The following is a 22,222-nucleotide window of genomic DNA, read 5'->3' on the forward strand; positions in this document are numbered from 1 at the left end:
GGACTCTCTCCAGCAGATCCCTGTCCCTCCTGAGCTGGGGAGCTGCTGGCACTCCCCCTGGGCGTCCTCTGGGGGCAGGGAGCAAGGCAGCAGGGCTCTGAGCGTCGAGGACGAAATGCCCCCGGGGCGGGGTGTGGGGGGCGGTGCCGCCGGCGGCCCCGTCCCGTCCCGTCCCGCCGCGTCCCGTCGGGGCCGCGCTGCCATTTCGCGGGCGTCCCTGGCGCGGCGGGCGGCGCTCTGCCGGCGCTGAGGCGGCGGGGCGCGACATGGCGGCGGGGCCGGCGCCGCTGCCGCTGCCGATGCTGCTGCCGCTGCTGCTGCCGCTGCTGCTGCTGCTGCCGCCCCTGCTGCTGGAGCCGGCGGGCGCCGTGTGGCCGCAGCCCCAGCTGCAGCGCTCCGCGCCGGGCGGCGGCCGCTGCCCGCTGCCTCCCCGCCGCTTCCGCTTCGCCTACGCCGCCGGCTCGGCCGTGGGGCCGGGCTGCGCCGTGCTGGAGGCGGCCTTCCAGCGCTACTGGGCGCTGCTCTTCGCGGCCGCCCGCCCGACCGGTGAGGCGGGGCGGGGGCTGCCGGCGGGGCCGGGGCGGGGGGCGAGCGAGCGCCGGGGCCTTTCTCCGGGGCCTTTCTCCGTGCCGTTCTTCGGAAGGAACAAAACACCACCAACCAAGCCCAGAGGCGATGCCGGGCTTGGTGCTGGGGGCAGAAGCAGGGGGTCCTGCGGCCAGCTGCTCTGTAGCCATCCCCCTGAGCTTCCTCCGCGCCGCGGGGGCTGCCGGCCAGGGCAGGCGCTGGCCCTGGGCCCCTGCTACAGCGGCTGGAGTGGAGGCTTGCAGCAGAAGGGCAGCGTTGGGCTGGTTCCTGCAGGCAGGAATCGGGAATAAAATCCAGTCCTGTTGGGCAACAGCGAGCACTAACTCTTGCGTTTCCTCCAAGGCGTCAGGCGAGTGCCTGCTGCTGCAGGGGGGTTGAACTCGGTGATCCTCACGGGTTTCTCCCAACCCCTGCTATGCTGTGGTTCTGCGAGGTGTTTGTCTCTTACTTGTATCTTCTGATCGCCTTTCAGCTCCCCACTGCTCCGTTTGACTTCCTTTTCTTGCTGCTGCCGGTGTTGCAAGGGCTCCAGCTTCAGAGCTTTCTGCAGGGCTTGGCTCTTTTCTTCTCCAGCAGCTCTTGGTGTCCAGTCTGAAGCTCTGCCTTGAGGAAAGACTCTTTACTGCTGCTTCCTGCGTGTTTCCTCCAAGTCCGTACCCGTGCCGTGGGGCTCTGCCGGCGCTGAGCTGCTGAGCGTCCTGAGGCAGCACGGCTCTTCTGCCAGGGAGGCAGTGAGCAGCTCTTGAACGCATCCTGAAATTGTAGAGTAGGTTGAGACAAGGCAAAAGCTTCGAGCCCCTGGGGCTTGGTTTGTGACAGGTTGTAAAGGCTTCTTGCAACCCAGACTTCATCATGGTAGTGCCTCCTGCTAGCCTGCGATGAGCTGCAGGGAGCTGCCTGGCCCTGCTCACAGAGGCAAACGCCGGCTGGGGAGCTGGGTGCCTGCGTGGGTCTGTGGCAGCGTGAAGCACTCTATGTGGGGAACAGAAAATGCTTCATTCATCAGAAAAAGAGTTAGGAACTCTGCCTGGGTGTTTTAAATGTCAGTGTGAACTCTGCTGCCACTGATGAAAGCAGGGAAGGGTAGAGCTGCTGGAAGCTGCTCTGCTATAGGAAGGCTGGGGAATATCTCCCTCTCTGGAGATAGTCAAAACCCACCTGGATGCATTCCTGTGTGATCTGGTGTAGGTGATCCTGTGCTGGCAGGGGGGTTGGACTGGTTGATCTTCCGAGGTCCCAGCCCTTAACGTTCTGTGATTCTGTGTGAGTGCCTGGTGCTTTGACAGATGCTGAGAAGAACCCATGTAGCTTGGTTTGTTACTTGAGCTTTTGGAAGTGTCTGAGCTGTCAAACGGAGTCAGGGAGCAGTATAGTTCTCCTGCAGTCCAGGAGGAAGTAGTTAGAGACCTGCTTAGCCACTTGGATCCCCACAGGTCCATGGGACCGGATGGGATCCATCCTAGGGTGCTGAGAGAGCTGGCAGATGAGCTGCCAAGCCACTATCCATCATTTTCCAGCAGTCCTGGCTCACTGGACAGGTCCCAGATGAGTGGAAGCTGCCAACGTGGTGCCCATCCACAAGCAGGGCCGGTTGGAGGAGCCAAGGAATTCCAGGCCTGGCAGCCTGACCTCAGTGCCAGGCAAGGCCATGGAACAGGGCATCCTGAGTGCAATCACACAGCACTTACAGGATGGCCAAGGGCTCAGGCCCAGCCAGCATGGATTTAGGAAGGGCAGGTCCTGCCTGACCAACCTGACCTCCTTCCATGCCCAGGTGACTGCCTGGTGGCTGTGGGGCAGGCTGGGGATGGAGTCTGCCTGGACTTCAGCAAAGCCTTGGCCACCATCCCCCACAGCAAACTCCTGGCCAAGCTGTCAGCCCCTGGCTGGGACAGCAGCTCTCTGAGCTGGGTGAGGAACTGGCTGGAGGCTGAGCCCAGAGAGTGGTGGTGAATGGTGCCACAGCCAGCTGGCAGCCAGGCACCAGTGGCATCCCCCAGGGATCAGTGCTGGGCCCCAGCCTGTTCAATATCTTTATTGATGATCTGGAGGAGGAGATTGAGTAAATCAGTAAATTGGCAGATGAGAGCAAGCTGGGGGCAGGAGTTGAGCTGTCAGAGGGTAGGAGAGCTCTGCAGAGGGACCTGGACAGGCTGGGCAGATGGGCAGAGGCCAACAGGATGGTATTGAACAAGTCCAAGTGCCAGGGGTGGCACTTTAGCCACACCAGCCCCAGGCAGTGCTGCAGGCTGGGGTCAGAGTGGCTGAGAGCAGCCAGGCAGAAAGGGACCTGGGGGGAGTGGTTGATAGTAGGCTAATCATGAGCCAGCAGTGTGCCCAGGTGGCCAAGGAGGCCAATGGCATCCTGGCCTGCATCAGGAAGAGTGTGGCCAGCAGCAGCAGGGAGGTCATTGTGCCCTGGACTCAGCACTGCTTAGGCCACCCCTGGAGTCCTGTGTCCAGCTCTGGGCTCCTCAGTTTCAGAAGGCCATTGAGAGACTTGAAGGTGTCCAGAGAAGGGCAAGGAGGCTGGGGAGGGGTCTGGAGCACAGCCCTGGCAGGAGAGGCTGAGGGAGCTGGGCTTGCTTAGCCTGCAGAAGAGGAGGCTCAGGGGAGACCTTCTTGCTCTCTGCAACTCCCTGCAGGGAGGTTGGAGCCAGCTGGGGGTTGGGTTCTTTTTCCAGGCAGGCAAGCAGCACCAGAACAAGAGGACACAGCCTGCAGCTGTGCCAGGGGAGGTTTAAGCTGGATGTTAGGACAAAGTTCTTCCCAGAAAGAGAGATTGGCCCTTGGGCTGTGCTGCCCAGGGAGGTGGTGGAGTCCCCATCCCTGGAAGTGTTTAGAAAGAGCCTGAATGAGGCACTTGGTGCCATGGCTGAGTTGATTAGATAGTCCTGGGTGATTGGTTGGACTTTATGATCTCAAAGGTCATTTCCAACCTGGTGAATTCTGTTCTATTCTAAATCATAGATTTGTCAGGGCTGGAAGGGACCTCAAGGCTCAGCCAGCTCCAACCCCCTGCCATGGGCAGGGACACCTCACACCACAGCAGGTTGCTCACAGCCACCTCCAGCCTGGCTCCAAACACCTCCAGGCAGGAGGCTTCCACCACCTCCCTGGGAAGCCTGTGCCAGGCTCTCACCACCCTCCTGGGCAACAACTTCTTCCTCACAGCCAATCTCAATCTCCCCACTTCTGGTTTTGCTCCATCCCCCCCAGTCCTATCCCTCCCTGACACCCTCAGAAGTCCCTCCCCAGCTTTCTTGGAGCCCCCTTCAGATCCTGGAAGGCCACAATTAGGTCTCCTGGGAGCCTTCTCTTCTCCAGACTGAGCAGCCCTCCGTCTGTCTCCCAAATCTTGAGCTGGGAGCTGGGCAGCCTTCTCTCATTTGTTTTCTTTTTTTGTTGTTGTTGGTTTTTTCCTTTTTGCTGATAGGAACTTGAGCCTCAAGCAGCTGACAGAATTACTCACCTTTTCCTGCTCCTCTCAGAGGGGGAATGTGACCCTTGCATCACTCGGAGCAACGCTGTGTGATCACAAGATCAAGCTTGTACTCATCGCTCTCCACACGCCCTGCTTTATGATGCTCAAACTACATGATTAAGGCTTTTTTTTCCCCCTCTCCACTCTTTGCCTTCCTTTTTTTGCCTTTTTTTTTTCACATGAGTGGTTGGTAAGAACAGGCAGTGGAAACCCTGGATGGAAGAAAATAGTTTCTATTAATAGAGCAAATAAATGACAGAAAGTGTTTGCTGCCTAGTTCAGAAAGCTGCTATGTCAGTTGAAAGAGCAAACAAGATTATGCCCAAACTTGGTATTCATCCTGGGCTTCGAGCATGAAAGACTAATGTAAGTCAGGAGGGGGGGGAAGGGGGGGTCTGTGGTCAAGCCACTCCTCAAAATAGGGCTAAACCTGGAGTTGGAGCCAACTTTGCAGTGGGGTCAAGCTTCTCAGGGCTATGTCCAGCTGAAACTGTGGTAGATTCAGATTGGATGTGAGGAAGAAGTTGTTCCCCAGGAGGGTGGTGAGAGTCTGGCACAGGCTGCCCAGGGAGGTGGTGGAAGCCTCCTGCCTGGAGGTGTTTGCAGCCAGGCTGGAGGTGGCTGTGAGCAACCTGCTGTGGTGTGAGGTGTCCCTGCCCATGGCAGGGGGTTGGAGCTGGCTGAGCCTTGAGGTCCCTTCCAGCCCTGACAATTCCATGATTCTGTGATTTCTGGAGAAGGAAAACTAAGCCCTTGCTGAAGTGTTTGACCACCCTCAGGGTGGTCTCTAATCTTCTCCAGAGGTTCAAAACCTGCCTAGAGGCTATCCTGGGCAATCTGCTCTGCATGAATCTGCTGTAGCAGGAGTGTTGAACTACATGATCCCCAGAGGTCCCTTCCAGCCCCCCACTATGGAATTCTGCTGCTGGGATTTCCCCTGTGTCCTGTCATTAAGCCCGGCAGCTCTGAACCAAGTCAGAGAGACCCAGCTGGAACCCTCTACCCCTGATGGCGCTACTGCTGCTAACCTGCCATGATCAGGGTGGTAGAGTCCTTGTCTTATAGTCCACGACTGCAGTTAACTGGATGTGCACCTTCATGGTGCCCTTTTGAACCATGAACTTGCACTTGTGGTGATGAGTCCTGGATCCCTGCTGCACCCATCTGCATTATTGCCTTCCAGGTGCACTCTGCATTGCCTTCCAGGTGTGCTCTGCGTTACCCTCCAGGTGCACTCAGGTGCGCTCCGTGTCGCCTTTGTGGTGTGCTCTGGTGCGCTTCATGTTGCCTTCCAGGCACACTCTGCATTGACTTCCTGGTGCGCTCCGGTGTGCTCTGCATCACCTTTGTGGTGTGCTCCATGTTTCCTTCATGGTGTGCTCTGGTGTGCTCCCCATCACCTTTGTGGTGTGCTCCATGTTTCCTTCATGGTGCACTCTGGTGTGCTCCCCATCACCTTTGTGGTGTGCTCCATGTTTCCTTCGTGGTGCACTCTGGTGTGCTCCCCATCACCTTTGTGGTGCGCTCCGCGTTGCCTTCATGGTGCTCTCTGGTGTGCTCCCCATCACCTTTGTGGTGTGCTCCATGTTTCCTTCCTGGTGCGCTCTGGTGTGCTCCCCATCGCCTTTGTGGTGTGCTCCGCGTTGCCTTCATGGTGCACTCTGGTGTGCTCCCCATCACCTTTGTGGTGTGCTCCATGTTTCCTTCATGGTGCACTCTGGTGTGCTCCCCATCACCTTTGTGGTGTGCTCCATGTTTCCTTCATGGTGCACTCTGGTGTGCTCCCCATCACCTTTGTGGTGTGCTCCATGTTTCCTTCATGGTGCACTCTGGTGTGCTCCCCATCACCTTTGTGGTGTGCTCCATGTTTCCTTCATGGTGCACTCTGGTGTGCTCCCCATCACCTTTGTGGTGCGCTGCTCTCCTTCATGGTGCACTCTGGTGTGCTCCCCATCACCTTTGTGGTGCGCTGCTCTCCTTCATGGTGCGCTCTGGTGTGCTCCCCATCACCTTTGTGGTGTGCTCCGCGTTGCCTTCATGGTGCACTCTGGTGTGCTCCCCATCACCTTTGTGGTGTGCTCCATGTTTCCTTCATGGTGCACTCTGGTGTGCTCCCCATCACCTTTGTGGTGTGCTCCATGTTTCCTTCATGGTGCTCTCTGGTGTGCTCCCCATCACCTTTGTGGTGTGCTCCATGTTTCCTTCATGGTGCACTCTGGTGTGCTCCCCATCACCTTTGTGGTGTGCTCCATGTTTCCTTCATGGTGCACTCTGGTGTGCTCCCCATCACCTTTGTGGTGCGCTGCTCTCCTTCATGGTGCACTCTGGTGTGCTCCCCATCACCTTTGTGGTGCGCTGCTCTCCTTCATGGTGCGCTCTGGTGTGCTCCCCATCACCTTTGTGGTGTGCTCCGCGTTGCCTTCATGGTGCACTCTGGTGTGCTCCCCATCACCTTTGTGGTGTGCTCCATGTTTCCTTCATGGTGCACTCTGGTGTGCTCCCCATCACCTTTGTGGTGTGCTCCATGTTTCCTTCATGGTGCACTCTGGTGTGCTCCCCATCACCTTTGTGGTGCGCTGCTCTCCTTCATGGTGCACTCTGGTGTTCTCCCCATCACCTTAGTGGTGTGCTCCATGTTTCCTTCATGGTGCACTCTGGTGTGCTCCCCATCACCTTTGTGGTGTGCTCCATGTTTCCTTCATGATGCTCTCTGGTGTGCTCCCCATCACCTTTGTGGTGTGCTCCATGTTTCCTTCATGATGCTCTCTGGTGTGCTCCCCATCACCTTTGTGGTGTGCTCCATGTTTCCTTCATGGTGCGCTCTGGTGTGCTCCCCATCACCTTTGTGGTGTGCTCCATGTTTCCTTCATGATGCTCTCTGGTGTGCTCCTATCACCTTCATGGTGTGCTCCATGTTTCCTTCATGGTGCTCTCTGGTGTGCCCCCCATCACCTTTCTGGTGCGCTCCATGTTTCCTTCATGGTGCACTCTGGTGTGCTCCCCATCACCTTTGTGGTGTGCTCCATGTTTCCTTCATGATGCTCTCTGGTGTGCTCCCCATCACCTTCATGGTGTGCTCCATGTTTCCTTCATGGTGCACTCTGGTGTGCTTCCCATCACCTTTGTGGTGTGCTCCATGTTTCCTTCATGATGCTCTCTGGTGTGCTCCCCATCACCTTCATGGTGTGCTCCATGTTTCCTTCATGATGCTCTCTGGTGTGCTCCCCATCACCTTTGTGGTGTGCTCCATGTTTCCTTCATGGTGCACTCTGGTGTGCTCCCCATCACCTTTGTGGTGTGCTCCATGTTTCCTTCATGGTGCGCTCTGGTGTGCTCCCCATCACCTTTGTGGTCCACTCCGCGTTGCCTTCATGGTGCACTCTGGTGTGCTCCCCATGACCTTTGTGGTGCGCTCCTTTCCTTCATGGTGTGCTCTGGTGTGCTCTGCATTGCCTTCCAGCTGTGTTCCGCATCATCTTCATGGTGTGCTCTGGTGTGCTCTGCATTGCCTTCCAGCTGTGTTCCACATCATCTTCATGGTGTGCTCTGGTGTGCTCTGCATTGCCTTCCAGCTGTGCTGCGCATCATCTTCATGGTGTGCTCTGGTGTGCTCTGCATTACCTTCCAGCTGTGCTCCGCATCATCTTCATGGTACTCTCTGGCATGCTCTGCATTACCTTCCAGCTGTGCTCCGCATCATCTTCATGGTGTGCTCTGGTGTGCTCTGCATTGCCTTCCAGCTGTGTTCCGCATCATCTTCATGGTGTGCTCTGGTGTGCTCTGCATTGCCTTCCAGCTGTGCTGCGCATCATCTTCATGGTGTGCTCTGGTGTGCTCTGCATTGCCTTCCAGCTGTGCTGCGCATCATCTTCATGGTGTGCTCTGGTGTGCTCTGCATTGCCTTCCAGCTGTGCTGCGCATCATCTTCATGGTGCTCTCTGGTGCACTCTGCGTTGCCTTCCTGTACTCTCTGCATTGCCTTGGTATGATGGTGGTGGTGCCTGCCTTGCTTCTTGGCCAGGGGAGGCTGTCTGCAGGTCTGGCAAGGTCTCCCTGAGGGGATTCAAACTCGGGTGCTGGTGGTGGGAGCAGTTCTGTGAAGGCTTCTCACCAGAATGAGCGTTCCCTGTGTCCTCAGAGTCGCGAGTGGCTGTCCCTGGTGTGCTGCAGTCTGGCAGAGCAGAGGGAGCAGGGCTTGCTGTGCTGACATTCCAGCTCACACATCTGCCAGGTTGCCTTGGCTACCAGCTCAGCTGTGGTGGAGAGGGAAGCTCAGAACACAGGCCTGTCTTCCAGCTCTTTCCCGCCTCTCCCTGCAGAGGATTTGCCATTCCTTGATGGAGGAATGGCAGGGGGGGTTCTGGCTCCTGGAGCCGTGGAGCACAGGCTCTCAGCATTTCAGCCAGGTGCTGGTGGTGCCATGGTGTCTCCTTGGTGCCATGGTCTCTCTCCTTGGTGCCGTGGTCTCTCCTTGGTGCCGTGGTCTCTCCTTGGGGCCGTGGTCTCTCTCCTTGGTGCCGTGGTCTCTCTCCTTGGTGCCGTGGTCTCTCCTTGGTGCCGTGGTCTCTCCTTGGTGCCGTGGTCTCTCCTTGGTGCCGTGGTCTCTCTCCTTGGTGCCGTGGTCTCTCCTTGGTGCCGTGGTCTCTCTCCTTGGTGCCATGGTCTCTCTCCTTGGTGCCATGGTCTCTCTCCTTGGTGCCGTGGTCTCTCTCCTCGGTGCCATGGTCTCTCTGCTTGGTGCCATGGTCTCTCTCCTTGGTGCCGTGGTCTCTCTCCTTGGTGCCGTGGTCTCTCTGCTTGGTGCCATGGTCTCTCTCCTTGGTGCCGTGGTCTCTCTCCTCGGTGCCATGGTCTCTCCTTGGTGCCGTGGTCTCTCTCCTTGGTGCCATGGTCTCTCCTTGGTGCCGTGGTCTCTCTGCTTGGTGCCGTGGTCTCTCTCCTTGGTGCCATGGTCTCTCTCCTTGGTGCCGTGGTCTCTCTCCTTGGTGCCGTGGTCTCTCTCCTTGGTGCCGTGGTCTCTCTCCTTGGTGCCGTGGTCTCTCCTTGGTGCCGTGGTCTCTCTCCTTGGTGCCGTGGTCTCTCTCCTTGGTGCCATGGTCTCTCCTTGGTGCCGTGGTCTCTCTCCTTGGTGCCATGGTCTCTCCTTGGTGCCGTGGTCTCTCCTCGGTGCCGTGGTCTCTCTCCTTGGTGCCGTGGTCTCTCCTCGGTGCCGTGGTCTCTCTCCTTGGTGCCGTGGTCTCTCCTTGGTGCCGTGGTCTCTCCTTGGTGCCGTGGTCTCTCTCCTTGGTGCCGTGGTCTCTCTCCTTGGTGTCGTGGTCTCTCCTTGGTGCCGTGGTCTCTCTCCTCGGTGCCGTGGTCTCTCCTTGGTGCCGTGGTCTCTCTCCTTGGTGCCGTGGTCTCTCTCCTTGGTGCCGTGGTCTCTCTCCTTGGTGTCGTGGTCTCTCCTTGGTGCCGTGGTCTCTCTGCTTGGTGCCGTGGTCTCTCCTTGGTGCCGTGGTCTCTCCTTGGTGCCGTGGTCTCTCTCCTTGGTGCCGTGGTCTCTCCTTGGTGCCGTGGTCTCTCTGCTTGGTGCCGTGGTCTCTCTGCTTGGTGCCGTGGTCTCCCCTCGGTGCTGTGGTCTCTCCTTGGTGCCGTGGTCTCTCTCCTTGGTGCTGTGGTCTCTGCTTCGTGCTGTGGTCTCTCTCCTTGGTGCTGTGGTCTCTCATTGGTGCTGTGGTGTCTGCTTCATGCGGTGGTCTCCCCTCAGTGCCGTGGTCTCCCCTCGGTGCCGTGGTCTCTCCTCGGTGCCGTGGTCTCTCTCCTTGGTGCCGTGGTCTCTGCTTCATGCGGTGGTCTCTCTCCTTGGTGCTGTGGTCTCTCATTGGTGCCGTGGTCTCTGCTTCATGCGGTGGTCTCTCTCCTTGGTGCTGTGGTCTCTCTCCTTGCTCCAGGCTCATTCAAAGCCCATTTGTTTATGTTTAGTGACTATGCTGAGTGTTGGCTGATCCTAGGAGTGCTGGGGGGGATGTGGGCATGGACCCCCCCTGCTAGCCCTTGTTCCCTCTCGGCAGTGACTGCTGTAAGTAGGTCTTCAAGGCTGAACAGCTCTCTTGGGAGTTGGTGGAGCCACTCCAGTGAGACCTTGGGCCTGTGTATCTTTGGAAGTGCTCCTTCAGATCATAGGGAAGCATGGCCAGAGCTCCTGCTTGGGCTCTGAACCTGACAGGGCTTCTTTTCCTGCTTGCTACACCTGGGACCTGCTCTGCAGAAGTAGGTTTGGAGCCCCCCCTGTGCTGGGCAAGACCCTTTGGTGGCCTCTCCCTGAGCCCCAGTTCTGCCTCGTGCTTGGATTCTCTCTCCGTGGTTTGTCACGGTGCTTCGCTGCCTTGCCTCAGGAGGGTGGGTTGGGAGCAGAGCTCCTGGTGCTGTAGCTTACTCCCAGTGCTGGGAGAGTTGGGAGACAGGAAGCTCTTCACACACCCACCACCCCCATCCCCACCTACCCCCCGCTTGGCAATGGGAGTAGTCACGACTGTTGCTTAGAGCAGGAGTTGATGTCCAGGAAGCCTTGGAGGCTGCTGCTAGACCTTACTCTGATGTCTTTCTTCTTTCATCTGCTCCTTTAAGCTTCCACAGCAGAGCCTTCCCTGGTTTGGGGGGGGGTTTGGTTTGTTTTTTCCATCAGCAGACCTTCTCTGTGTGGAAGGTTGGGATCAGCTCATGTGCTGATAGCCTGTGTTGAAGGAAGCCCTTGCTGAGCCGCTCTGTGCCTGCTCTGGGATGAAGCAGGGTGCTGTTAAAAGTCCACATACTGCTGGGCTTCCCTTGGTGGTGGGCCGGAAGCAGGGGAAAGAGACAGGAGGAGGTTCATGGCAATGCTTCTGTGTCCTTTGCAGAGAATGAGCCTCCCTGGGAGACACCCTGCACTCAGCTCCTCGTCTCTGTTGCCACCCCAGGCTGTGATGGCTTTCCCAGCCTGGACTCCAAGGAGAGCTGTGAGTATTGGGGCTGGGAGTGGGAGGATGTGGCTCGAGCAGGAGTGTGGCTGTTTCTGTGCCAGTCAGTTGGAAGGGGCCCTGTGCAGCACAGTTTGGGAGGCAGCAGTTGTAGAATCATGGAACCACAGGTTTGGGTTGTAAGGGACCTGAAAGATCATCCAGGCCCAGCCTGCCCTCTGACAACACCTACTAGACCAGGTTGCTCAGGGCCCCATCCACCTGGAACACTTCCAAAGCTGGAGCCTCCACAGCTTCTCTGGGCAGCCTGTTCCAGTGCCCCACTGCCTCCATGGGGAGGAATTTCCTCCTAATGCCTGCTCTAAATCCAGCTGTTTCCAGTGTGAAGCTGTCACCTCTTCTCCTGCCACTACAGGCCTTGGCAAAACCTTCCTCTCCAGCTCTCCTGTAGCTGTCTTCACATACTGGGAGGCTGCTGTGAGGTCTCCCTGGAGCACTTTTGTTTTCTTTTCCAAGCTGAACAGTGCCAGCTCTCTCCTCCTGTCCTCACAGGAGAGGTGCTCCAGCCCTTGGATCATATCCATGGCCTCCTCTGGGCCTGCTTGTGTTGGGGGCTCCAGAGCTGGCCCCAGCACTGCAGGTGGCATCTCAGCAGAGCACAGCAGAAGGGCAGAATCCTCTCCCTGCCCCTGCTGCCCACCCTGCTGGGGATCAGCCCAGGACAGGGCTGGCTGTGGGCTGGGAGTGCACTTTGCTGGCTTATGTTGAGCTTCTTGTCACCCAGCACCCCCAAGTCCTTCTCCTCAGCACTGCTCTCTGTCCATTCTCTGCCCAGCCTGGCTTTGTGCTTATGATTCTCCAACCCAGGTGCAGGATCTTGAGCTTGGCTTTGTTAGACTTCATGAAGCTGGCACTGGGCCACCTCTCCAGCATGTCCAGGTCCCCCTGGATGGATCCCCTTCTCTCCAGCGTGTTAACCACACCACACAGCTTGGTGTCATCTGCAGACTTGCTGAGGGTGCCTCAGTTCCACTGTGTTGCCAACAAAGTGTTAAATGCTCTGGGCCTAGAACCAAGCCCTGAGGAGCAGCACTCTTCACTTCTCTCCACTTAGACATCAAGCCACTGACCATCACTCTTGAGTGTGACCATGAAGCTAATTCTCACTGTATGAGTGAGAAAGTGGGGGAGGGCAGGGGCAATGTACCTGAGGAGGGTGTCCAGAGGAGGGCAATGAAGCTGGGGAAGGGTCTGGAGAAAAGGGCTGGGGAGGAGCAGCTGAGGGAGCTGGGGGTGTTCAGTGTGGGGAAAAGGAGGCTGAGGGAGACCTCAGTGCTCTCTACAACCCCTGAAAGGAGGCTGCAGTGAGGTGGGGGTTGGGCTCTGCTCCCTAGTCTCAGGTGATGGAAGGTGAGACAATGGCCTGAAATTGTGGCAGGGGAGGGTTAGAGGGAGATGAGGACAAATTTCTTTGCTGCAGGAGTGGTCAGGGATTGGAAGAGGCTGCCCGGGGAGGTGGTGGAGTCCCCAGCCCTGGAGGTGTTCAAGAAATGTGTGGCCATGGCACTTGGGGCCAGGGTTTGATGACCATGGGGGGGTTGGGTTGCTGGATTTGGCTTTTCCAACCCAGTGATTCTGTTAAAGCACTGGGAGAGGTTTAGGACAAAACCAGCCCCCCAGAGGCAGTGCCCTGGGCTCTTGGGCTGCAGTCCTCCATCCAGAGCATGGCCCTGGTGCTGTGTTTCAGATCAGCTCTCTGTCTCGGAAGGCTCCATGCTGCTCTCTGCGGACACCGTCTGGGGAGCTCTCAGAGGTGAGCAGTGCCTGCTGGGGGCCATGCCAGCCCTCCCTGCCTCAGGCCTATGGGGAGGGCTCTCCTTCCATAGGCTTAGTTGTTAATTGAGCTTTGGGGCCCTCTGTGCTGAGAAAGGGACTGTCTGTGGTTTCCCTGCAGGCCTGGAAACCTTCAGCCAGCTGGTTGGGAGAGATGAGAACGGCATGGTGAGTCCTGGCCTCACCTCCTGGGCACAGGCAGCTCTCCATAGTGATCCTGCCTCCAAGGGGACAGGCTGAGGGTTGCCAGGATGCTTGGCACGAGGAGGGTGTCAGCAGTGCAGCACAGCCTCCCCAAGGGCTGAGCAGAGATCCCTGAATCCAGCCAGATCGCTGCCTTCTGAGCAGGCAGAGCGCTGCAGCTTTCCCTGACTAGCTGGCACCCTGGGCAGTGAGAGACCCCTCCTCATCCTGTCAGCCCTGGGGACAAAGGGGGCCCTGATTGTCTCCTGCTGATGTCTGTGCTGCCCCAAGGCCCTGCTCACTTCTTCCTCCTCTCCTCTGCCTGCAGTACTACATCAACCAGACAGAAATTGTGGACTTCCCTCGCTTCCCTCACCGGGGCCTGTTGCTGGACACCTCTCGTCACTACCTGCCCCTGAGAGCCATCCTGGAGACTCTGGTAGGGTGCCTGGACTGGGACATGAGGTGGTTTATTTGGGGGTCCCTTCCTCTGTGACAACTGAGGGCTCCTTCAGTGTCCTGTGGGGCTTTCCTGTTTCGAGCTGCTACTTTCCAAACATCCTAGGAGCTCCCTGATGCGTAGGCCACTGCATCTCCATCCCAGTGAGGAGGAGCTTGTCCCTCCTAGGATTCCGGGACAAAACTGGCTTGTGTGTCCCCAGGTGGAGCAGCAGGCTGGGGTGGGGTGGCAGAGTGACCTCAATTCTTACTAAACAGATGTGCCTCATGGGAAAATGCTTCCATGCTGTAGGTTCTTCCCAGGGCCATGGCTGAGTGCTCCTGGTGTACCTCACAGCTGGTTCCTCTGAGTGGGAAATAGGATCAGAAAGAAAATCCTGATGCTGTGTCTGGGATTATCATAGAATTGTCAGGGTTGGAAGGGAGCTCAAGGCTCAGCCAGCCCCAACCCCCTGCCATGGGCAGGGACACCTCACACCGCAGCAGGTTGCTCACAGCCACCTCCAGCCTGGCTGCAAACACCTCCAGGCAGGAGGCTGCCACCACCTCCCTGGGCAGCCTGTGCCAGCGTGGTGGTTTAAGCCTTAACTGTTAAGAGTTAAGAGCTCAGATGGGGGCAAGGCTGAGACTCTCTCCCCCACTTCCCCTTCCTCGCTCCCAACAGGGAGGGGGGAAAAAAAGAAGGAGCAAATCCACCAAGCAATAATTTGGAGTCAGCTTGGAAGAAGAGAGGTAAAGAGTTTTCTTTAAACAATATGTATATAACACTAACAGGTAAGGGTCACAAGGGCAAGGAGCAAGGATGGGTGGGAGCAGGGCAAAGAAGAATAACACAAAACCAGTCTCTCTCTGAAGAGGCACAGAGGCAGCAGGGAGAAGGAGCAGGCCCGACCACGTGGCAGAGGAGCAGGAGGGCAGCCACAGTAGCTCTCATCCAGGAGAGGCAGGAGCCAAAAGGAGAACTAATGACCCCAATGCCTTCCCTTTTCTGGGCAGGGAGGGAGGAGTGGAACAGACTCAGTTTCCCAGGGGGAAAACACCCTGCAGGGAGGGCAAAGCACTCTCAAGCCCTCCCCTCTTTGTTTTCAGAAAGGGCATTAACCCCCCACAGCCAGGCTCTCACCACCCTCCTGGGGAACAACTTCTTCCTCACAGCCAATCTCAATCTCCCCACTTACAGTTTTGCTCCATCCTCCCCCACTCCCTGACACCCTCAAAAGTCCCTCCCCAGCTTTCTTGGAGTCCCTTTCAGACACTGTAAAGCCACAAATAAGTCTCCTGGGAGCCTTCTCTTCTCCAGCCTGCACAACCCCAGCTCCCTCAGTCTGTGCTCACAGCAGAGCAGCTCCAGCCCTCTGCTCCTCCTCCTGGCCCTTCTCTGGACACACTCCAGCAATCCCCACCTGGATATGCTCCTCCAATCCCCATCACTTCCCAATGCTGCTTTGTTTCTGAGGCAAGGGGAAATGCTGGCTGCTTCCCAGCCACTCTAGGTAAAGGTGTGGGGTGGTTCTGTGTTTACCTCACACAGAATTAAACTTCCAGGCCTCCACCAGTGGCTCAGGACATCAGGGGTTTTATTGTGAGCAGAAGCACTGCTGACCCTCTGCAGCTCTTCGTGATGCTGCTGTGTTTGAAGAGAGGTGTCTGGATCCTTCATGGATCCTCAAGAGCTTTTAGGAACAGTGCCTTGTGCTTGTCTCCTTTCTGTGGCAAGCTAGGTGACCTTTCAGGAGAGTCACAGAATGGGTTGGGTTGGAAGAGACCTTATAGATCATCCAGTCCCAACACTGCTGCCATGGGCAGAGACACCTTCCACTAGCCCAGGTTGCCCAAGGCCTCATCCAAGCTGGCCTTGAACACCTCCAGGGTGGGGGCATGGCCAAAGAAGGAGAAGGCCTATTGGTTGGTGTCCCTGTTGCTCCCCAGGATGTCATGGCTTACAACAAGTTCAACGTGTTCCACTGGCACATTGTGGATGACCCATCCTTCCCCTACGAGAGCTCAACCTTCCCAGAGCTCAGCAAGCAGGTAAGGGGACTGGAGCACTGCCTGTGAGGAGAGGCTGAGAGCCCTGGAGAAGAGCAGACTGAGAGGGGATTTAAGCAGTGTTTATCAATATCTGAGGGCTGGGGGTCAGGAGGGAGGGGAGAGGCTCTGCTCGCTTGCACCTGGGGTAGGCCAAGGGGCAATGGATACAAACTGCAGCACAGGAGGTTCCACCTCACCAGGAGGAGGAACTTCTGCACTGTGAGGTCCCAGAGCCCTGGAGCAGGCTGCCCAGAGAGGTTGTGGAGTCTCCTCCTCTGGAGCCTTTCCAGCCCCATCTGGCTGTGTTGCTGTGTGCCCTGAGCTGGGTTCTGTGCTTCTGCTCTGGCAGGGATGACCTGCAGAGGTCCCTTCTAACCCCTAGCATCCTGTGAGCCTGCCCACCGTCTGGGTGAGCAGAGCACCTGGGCAGGGCAGTGAGGTTTCCCTGTCGCTGCAGGGAGCCTTCAACGCCGTGACTCACACCTACAGCGCCAGCGACGTGCGGAGGGTGCTGGAGCACGCCCGGCTGCGCGGCATCAGGGTGCTGCCCGAGTTCGACACTCCCGGACACAGCCTCTCCTGGGGCCCCGGTGAGGAGGAGGCCCTGCTGCCGGGCTGGGAAGCGCCGGCAGGAAGGGGCTCCGCGGCCGAGCAGCTGCGGCCCCCAGGCCGGGGCCAAGGAGGAGCAGAAACCGGCGGCGGGCAGCAGGGGTGGTGCAGCTGCTGGGATGATAGCCGAAGGGAAGGAGGTTGCAGCTCTTCTGCTTTGGGGGAATGTCTGCTCTGCCAAAACCACCAGCGTGGGGGATTGCAAGGATCTCAAGAGGAGAGGCTGCTGAAAGCCCTGGGGATGTTGAGCCTGGGGAACAGCTGCCCCAGAGGCAATCTGCTCAAGAGGAATAGCTGAAGTGGGGGAGCAAACTCTTCTCAGCGGTGCCCAGGGACAGGACAAGGAGCAGTGGGCATAACCTGGAACCCAGGAGGTTCCATCTGAACAGGGGGAGAAACTTCTTTGGTGTGAGGGTGCTGGAGGCCTGGAGCAGGCTGCCCAGAGAGGTTGTGGAGTCTCCTCTGGAGAGATTCCAGCCCCCCCTGGCCATTGTGATCCTGGGCAGCCTGCTCTGAGTGACTCTGCTTTAGCAGAAGGGTTGGAGTGGATGATCTCCAGAGGTCCTTTCCAACCCCCATCATATGTGAAAGGAAAAAAACAGCTCCCTTGGGCTGGCTTCATCTCCCCAGCACCACACAAATGCCATGAAGCTGTCTCGGGTATGAGAGGCTGGGGCCAGGCTCTGCTCAGTGGTGCCCAGGGACAGGACAAGGGGCAGTGGGCACAAACTGGAACCCAGGAGGTTCCATCTGAACAGGAGGAGAAACTTCTTTGCTGCAAGTGTGCTGGAGCAATGGTTATGCCTCTTGCACCATGCCTTAGTAGAAGCCCCAGGATCTGGCAGAAGACCTTCCAGGTCTACTGTCTCCTGGCAAGCCCTGGGCTGCTCTGAGGAGAATCTGGGTGGGGGTCTACAGGGTGATATGCCCACTCTAGTCTGCTCCTCACTGCCCTGTGTTTGTTACAACCCAGGTGCTCCAGGCCTCCTGACTCCCTGCTATTTGGGCAAGAGTCCTTCTGGGACCTATGGGCCCATCAACCCCATCCTTAACAGCACCTATGAGTTTGTGAGCAGCTTGTTCAAGGAGGTCAGCACCGTGTTCCCAGACTTCTTTCTGCACCTTGGTGGTGATGAGGTGGACTTCACATGCTGGTGAGTCAGAGATCAGTGTGGATGGGGCCTGAGGGGAGGCCCTCTACAGCTCCCTGAATGGAGGTTGCAGTGAGGTGGGGGTTGGTCTCTTCTCCCTAGCATCAGGTGATGGAAGGAGAGGCAATGGCCTGAAATTGTGCCAGGGGAGGGTTAGGTTGGAGATGAGGAAAAAATTCTTTGCTGCAAGAGTGGTCAGGGGTTGGAAGAGGCTGCCCAAGGGGGTGGTGGAGTCCCCAGCCCTGGAGTGTTTAAAGGTTGCTTGGAGATAGGGTTTAGGGGTGAAGCCCATAGGGTAGGGCTCTGGGTTGACTTGGTGATCCTGAGGGTCTTTTCCAACCTGAATGTTTCTGTGATTCTGTGATGATTCTGGTTCTGAGGGGAGGTGTCTGGGACTGAAATCTCAGCCCTTTTTGGTCGTGATCCTCTGCAGATCCTTGGTGTCCTGCTCTCCTAGGTTCTCTGTGTTGGTTCTCAGGGGTTTCTGTGCTCATGGTGGTGCTGGTGGCAGCAGGGCCACAACTCTTTGGACTGATGTGGGCTGGATTTGGCTGCATCTTGGCCTTACTCCAGCTCAGCTTGCAGTGCTTTTATTACCTTCCCTTTGCTCCCCAGGAAATCCAATCCCCAAATCAGTGCTTTCATGAAGGAGATGGGCTTTGGGGAAGACTACAAGAAACTGGAGTCATACTACATCCAGAGGTAAGGCCAGTTGCATCCTGGGCCTGCAGGTGTGTGAGCAGCACAGGTCTCCTGCTGCCTTGGGGACACCAGATCCCCTTTCCAGGAGCACAGCCTAGCAGGCATGTCTCCCTGAGCCCCAAAAGAGAAGCCTAGCTGTGCTTTGTGGGGAGAGTGAGCACACCAAGCCCTGGGCTGAGGGAGAGCTTTCTCCCTTCTCCTTTAGCAGGACTTTCCCATCCCACTGTGGGTGTTGGGGTGACCCCAAACTCTCTACTCTTTCCACTCCAGGCTTCTGGACATCGTCTCTTCCATTGGCAAAGGTTCCATAGTGTGGCAGGAGGTGTTTGATAATGGGGTGAAGGTGAGAGCCACCTGCTTTCCCTCAGGCAGATCCCTCTGCTGGGCTGGACAGTGCTGAGGCTGGTGGGGGCTACTCTGTTAATGGGACATCTGGAGGTGGTGCTGCCAGTGAGCTGCCCTCCTGGTGGCTTTGTCACACTGCTGTCAACCCTGAGTTGATGGGTTTTAAACCTGCCCAGGACCCTCTGCAAGGGGACTTACCCCTCCCTCTGTTCCTTCTGTTGCAAGAGAAGGCTCCCAGGAGACCTAATTGTGGCCTTCCAGGATCTGAAGGGGGCTCCAAGAAAGCTGGGGAGGGTGTTTTTGAGGGTGTCAGGGAGGGATAGGACTGGGGGGGATGGAGCAAAACCAGAAGTGAGGAGATTGAGATTGGCTGTGAGGAAGAAGTTGTTGCCCAGGAGGGTGGTGAGAGCCTGGCACAGGCTGCCCAGGGAGGTGGTGGAAGCCTCCTGCCTGGAGGTGTTTGCAGCCAGGCTGGAGGTGGCTGTGAGCAACCTGCTGTGGTGTGAGGTGTCCCTGCCCATGGCAGGGGGTTGGAGCTGGCTGAGCCTTGGGGTCCCTTCCAGCCCTGACAATGCTGTGATTCTGTGACTCTGCAAACCAGATGGAAGTGGTTTGGCAGTCAAGCTGCAGCCTGCCTCAGTTTGCCTTTGGGGGTGCTGTGGGTGGGTCAGGGTGCTCTGCTTGTGGGGGGAGGCAGTGCTGTTGTTCCTGCCCTCAGCCTGTGCCTGGGGTTGGTGTGTGCCCCTCAGGTGAGGCCAGACACCATCATCCACGTGTGGAAGGAGAGCTCCCCGCCCTACCTGGAGGAGCTGGCCAATGTCACCAGGGCAGGCTACCCAGCCCTGCTCTCTGCCCCCTGGTACCTCAACCGCATCTCCTACGGGCAGGACTGGATGGCAGCCTACCAGGTGGAGCCCTTGAAGTTTGAAGGTGTGTTCCTTGTGTCCCCGTGTCCCCTTCCCATATGGCAGCTGACTTGTGTCTGGGAGGCAGCAGCGGGGCTGGCTGTCTCCCTGATCCCCTCTGGCTGCTGCAGTGTGGAGGTGCCGGCGTGGCTGTGTCCTTGCTTCCTGTGCTAGGTGCGGGCCTTGATCCCGGCAGAAAACACTTCTGCTCTCCCCCAGCCTGGGCTTTGAAGTGAGGGCTGCCAAACGGGCTGGGGGTTGCCTCTGTAGCTGAGCCACTTGCTGCTTGTGTCCCCATGGTCAGCTGAGCGCTGTGTCCCCTGGCAGGCAGCCCTGAGCAGAAGGATCGGGTGCTCGGCGGAGAGGCCTGCATGTGGGGAGAGTATGTGGACGTCACTAACCTCACCCCCAGGCTCTGGTAAGAGGAGAGGAGGGGAGGTTGGCTCTAGGAGCATGGGGCAGGGTTCAGGCTGCTTCCCTTCACCACTCAGTGATGTGTGCCCAACGCTGCGGGTTTGCTCTGCGTGTGCTGCTTGTCCTTGTCCCCTGGCAGCGCCTCTCGACTGAGGGTCTGTCAGACTCTAACCTCACTCAGAGTCCTCTAACCTCCTGGAATCATTGAGCCATCAGGGTTGGGAAGGAGCTTTAAGAATATCAAGTCCAACTGTTAGCCCAGCAAGGCCAGGTCACCACTCAACCATGTCCCTCAGCACCACATCCCCAGGGACAGTGACTCCACCACTTCCCTAGGCAGCCAGTTCTAAGGCTTGACAACCCTTTCAGGGGAGAAACCATTCCTCATGTCCAGCCTGACCCCCCCCTGCTGCAACCTGAGGCCATTCCCTCTTGTCCTACCACCTGTTTCTTGGGAGGAGAGACCAACCCCCATCTCACTCCAGCCTCCTTTCAGGGAGCAAGGAGGGCTCCCTCAGCCTCCTTTCCTCCAGACTAAACCACCCCAGTTCCCTCAGCCCCTTTTCAGAAGTCCTATTCTCCAGACCCTTCACCAGTTCAGCTTCCTTGCCCTTCTCTGGCCCTGCTGCAGCCCCTCAATGTCCTTCTTGGAGTGAGGGACCCAAAACTGAACCCAGTATTCGGGGTACAGCCTCACCAGTGCTGAGTCCAGGGGAATGATCCCTTCCCTGCTCCTGCTGGCCACACCATTGCTGATCCAGGCCAGGATGCTGGTGGCCTTGGCCAGCTGAGCACAGAGCTGTGTGCATGCTCCTGTGCAACCTGCTGCTGCAGTCTCTGTCCTCTCCCCCTGGTCCACTCCTGCTCTGTGTGTCCAGAGTGGATCTTTTAAGACCCAGCAGCCATGTGCCTTCGTGTGCTGAAGGACATCAGTCAGGAGCACCTCTGGGAGCTGAGGATGTTGTGTAAGAAGCTTTCAAGCTCCTCCCTGACCCGTCTGCCCCTGTCCCTCCTTCCTGAAGGCCGAGAGCCGGGGCGGTAGCCGAGCGGCTGTGGAGCAACGCAACCGTCAGGGACCTGCAGGACGCCTACCTGCGGCTGGCCGACTTCCGCTGCAAGCTCCTGGGGTAACCGTCCCTCCTCAGCAGGCTGCCACCTCATGGGGGCACCACAGAGGCCACCCTCTCTGGGGTCCCACCCTGGGGAGGGCAGCAAGGGGGAAAGTGGGCTGCAGATGACCCTTGTCGCTCTGGAAAGCCCTGAGCTTTCCTCCCGCCTGTGTGTGGGCAGAGCTTGCTTGGTGCCGCACTGGAAGAGAGCCCCAGCTGCCAGCCTGGGCTCCAGCGAGGGGAGGCCTTTGTGCGGAGCAAGAAGGGGACCCAGCAGCTCTTGCTTCCTGCAGCACCAGCTTTCCCAGGAAACCTGCCCTTACCCTGCACTCCTTGGAGGGGAGAGCAAAACCCAAGTCTATAAGCACAGGATGAAAAGCTCTCCCTCCTTGTCACCCTTGAACAGGGGGCCTGGGTGGGCACCCCGTGCTGCTCTACCTGCTCCAGCCTGACCGTGCCCTCTCCATGATGCCCTCTCCATGATGCCCTCTCTCTGCTCTCTCTCCAGGCGTGGTGTCCAGGCACAGCCTCTCTACACAGGATACTGTGAACATGAATTTGGTGGGTTCTGAGGGGAGGGTCCCTCTGCCCTTGGGTGCTGTGCACACAGGAGGAACCATTCCCCCTCTCTCCGGAGCTGCTGGCCTCCCAGAGGGGCCCTTCCCACCTCCCCACCCCCAGCTCCTGCTCTGCTTTGATGAACTTTTTTTCTCCCCATGGTGTGCACTCTTCACCTCTTTTTCTGTCTTTATGTCTTTAAATCTATAAATAAATGACCCCAGAGAGGGAAAAGGTGCTGCCTTTGCATGCTCAGCTGGGGCTGGGGAGACTGTGCCAGGGCTACTGTGAGCAGGAGATGGGTAGGCCTTGCTCCAGAGAGAAGCATCCTTGCTCTTGGAGAAGCATCCTTTGGCTCTGGTGCTTGCTGGGTGTCTGCTCAGCTGGAGGAACTGTGTTTAGCCTCTGCTGCTGTCTCAGGATCCGTCCCTGCAGAGAGATGATGAGGTGTGAGTGCTCCTCCAGTGTTCCTGCCTTCACTTCTCAGTGTCCACACCTGATCGTGCCAGGAGGCTACCGTGTGGTGACCTTAGTTGTGCTTCTGGGGCCTTCCATGCAGCAGCCTGGCTCAGCATTGTGGTAGTGCTGTCCTTGTCTCTGTCTCCCCTCTCCTGCCTGCAAGCCATCATCTCTGCTGCCCCAAACCTTGGCTGCTGCCACCTCCTCCTCTGGGTTCTCCACAGAAGAAGAAACCCTGAAGCCTGTCCAAGGAGACTTCAAACCCATTGAGCTGAGCATGATGGGGATGTTACAGAGTCACTCAGCTCTTCCATCAGCTTTCACCTCTGCTCAGGGCATGGCCAACAGATTCATCCTCTCCTGCTCTGCTGTCCTTGGGCTGGGAAGCTTGCAGCACAGAAGGCCAATGACATGCAGGGCTGCATCAAAAGATGTGTTGCCAGCAGATCCAGAGAGG

At 57.8% G+C, this 22,222-nt stretch overlaps 1 protein-coding gene across 1 annotated transcript; it reads left to right on the forward strand.

The window, feature by feature from the left end:
• Nucleotides 1–266: 266 nt before the first annotated feature.
• Nucleotides 267–22,061, forward strand: HEXA (hexosaminidase subunit alpha). The gene is made up of 14 exons (XM_054169153.1): nt 267–546; nt 10,948–11,046; nt 12,755–12,820; nt 12,962–13,008; nt 13,352–13,462; nt 15,412–15,513; nt 15,971–16,103; nt 17,096–17,276; nt 17,889–17,975; nt 18,246–18,318; nt 19,070–19,250; nt 19,553–19,643; nt 20,662–20,766; nt 21,257–22,061. Exons 1-14 carry the CDS (start codon nt 267–269, stop codon nt 21,318–21,320), a joined length of 1,620 nt encoding a protein of 539 aa, XP_054025128.1. The 3' UTR covers nt 21,321–22,061.
• The last annotated feature ends 161 nt before the right edge of the window (nt 22,062–22,222 follow it).

Source organism: Dryobates pubescens, chromosome 17, assembly GCF_014839835.1.
Source record: "Dryobates pubescens isolate bDryPub1 chromosome 17, bDryPub1.pri, whole genome shotgun sequence".
NCBI classification, from domain to species: domain Eukaryota; kingdom Metazoa; phylum Chordata; class Aves; order Piciformes; family Picidae; genus Dryobates; species Dryobates pubescens.

Coding starts and splice junctions, on each gene's coding strand:
- HEXA (XM_054169153.1), top strand. CDS start 267: ATGGCGGCGGGGCCGGCGCCGCTGCCGCTGCCGATGCTGCTGCCGCTG. Junction 11,047..12,754: donor CCTGGACTCCAAGGAGAGCT/GTGAGTATTGGG, acceptor GCTGTGTTTCAG/ATCAGCTCTCTGTCTCGGAA. Junction 19,251..19,552: donor GGAGCCCTTGAAGTTTGAAG/GTGTGTTCCTTG, acceptor GTCCCCTGGCAG/GCAGCCCTGAGCAGAAGGAT.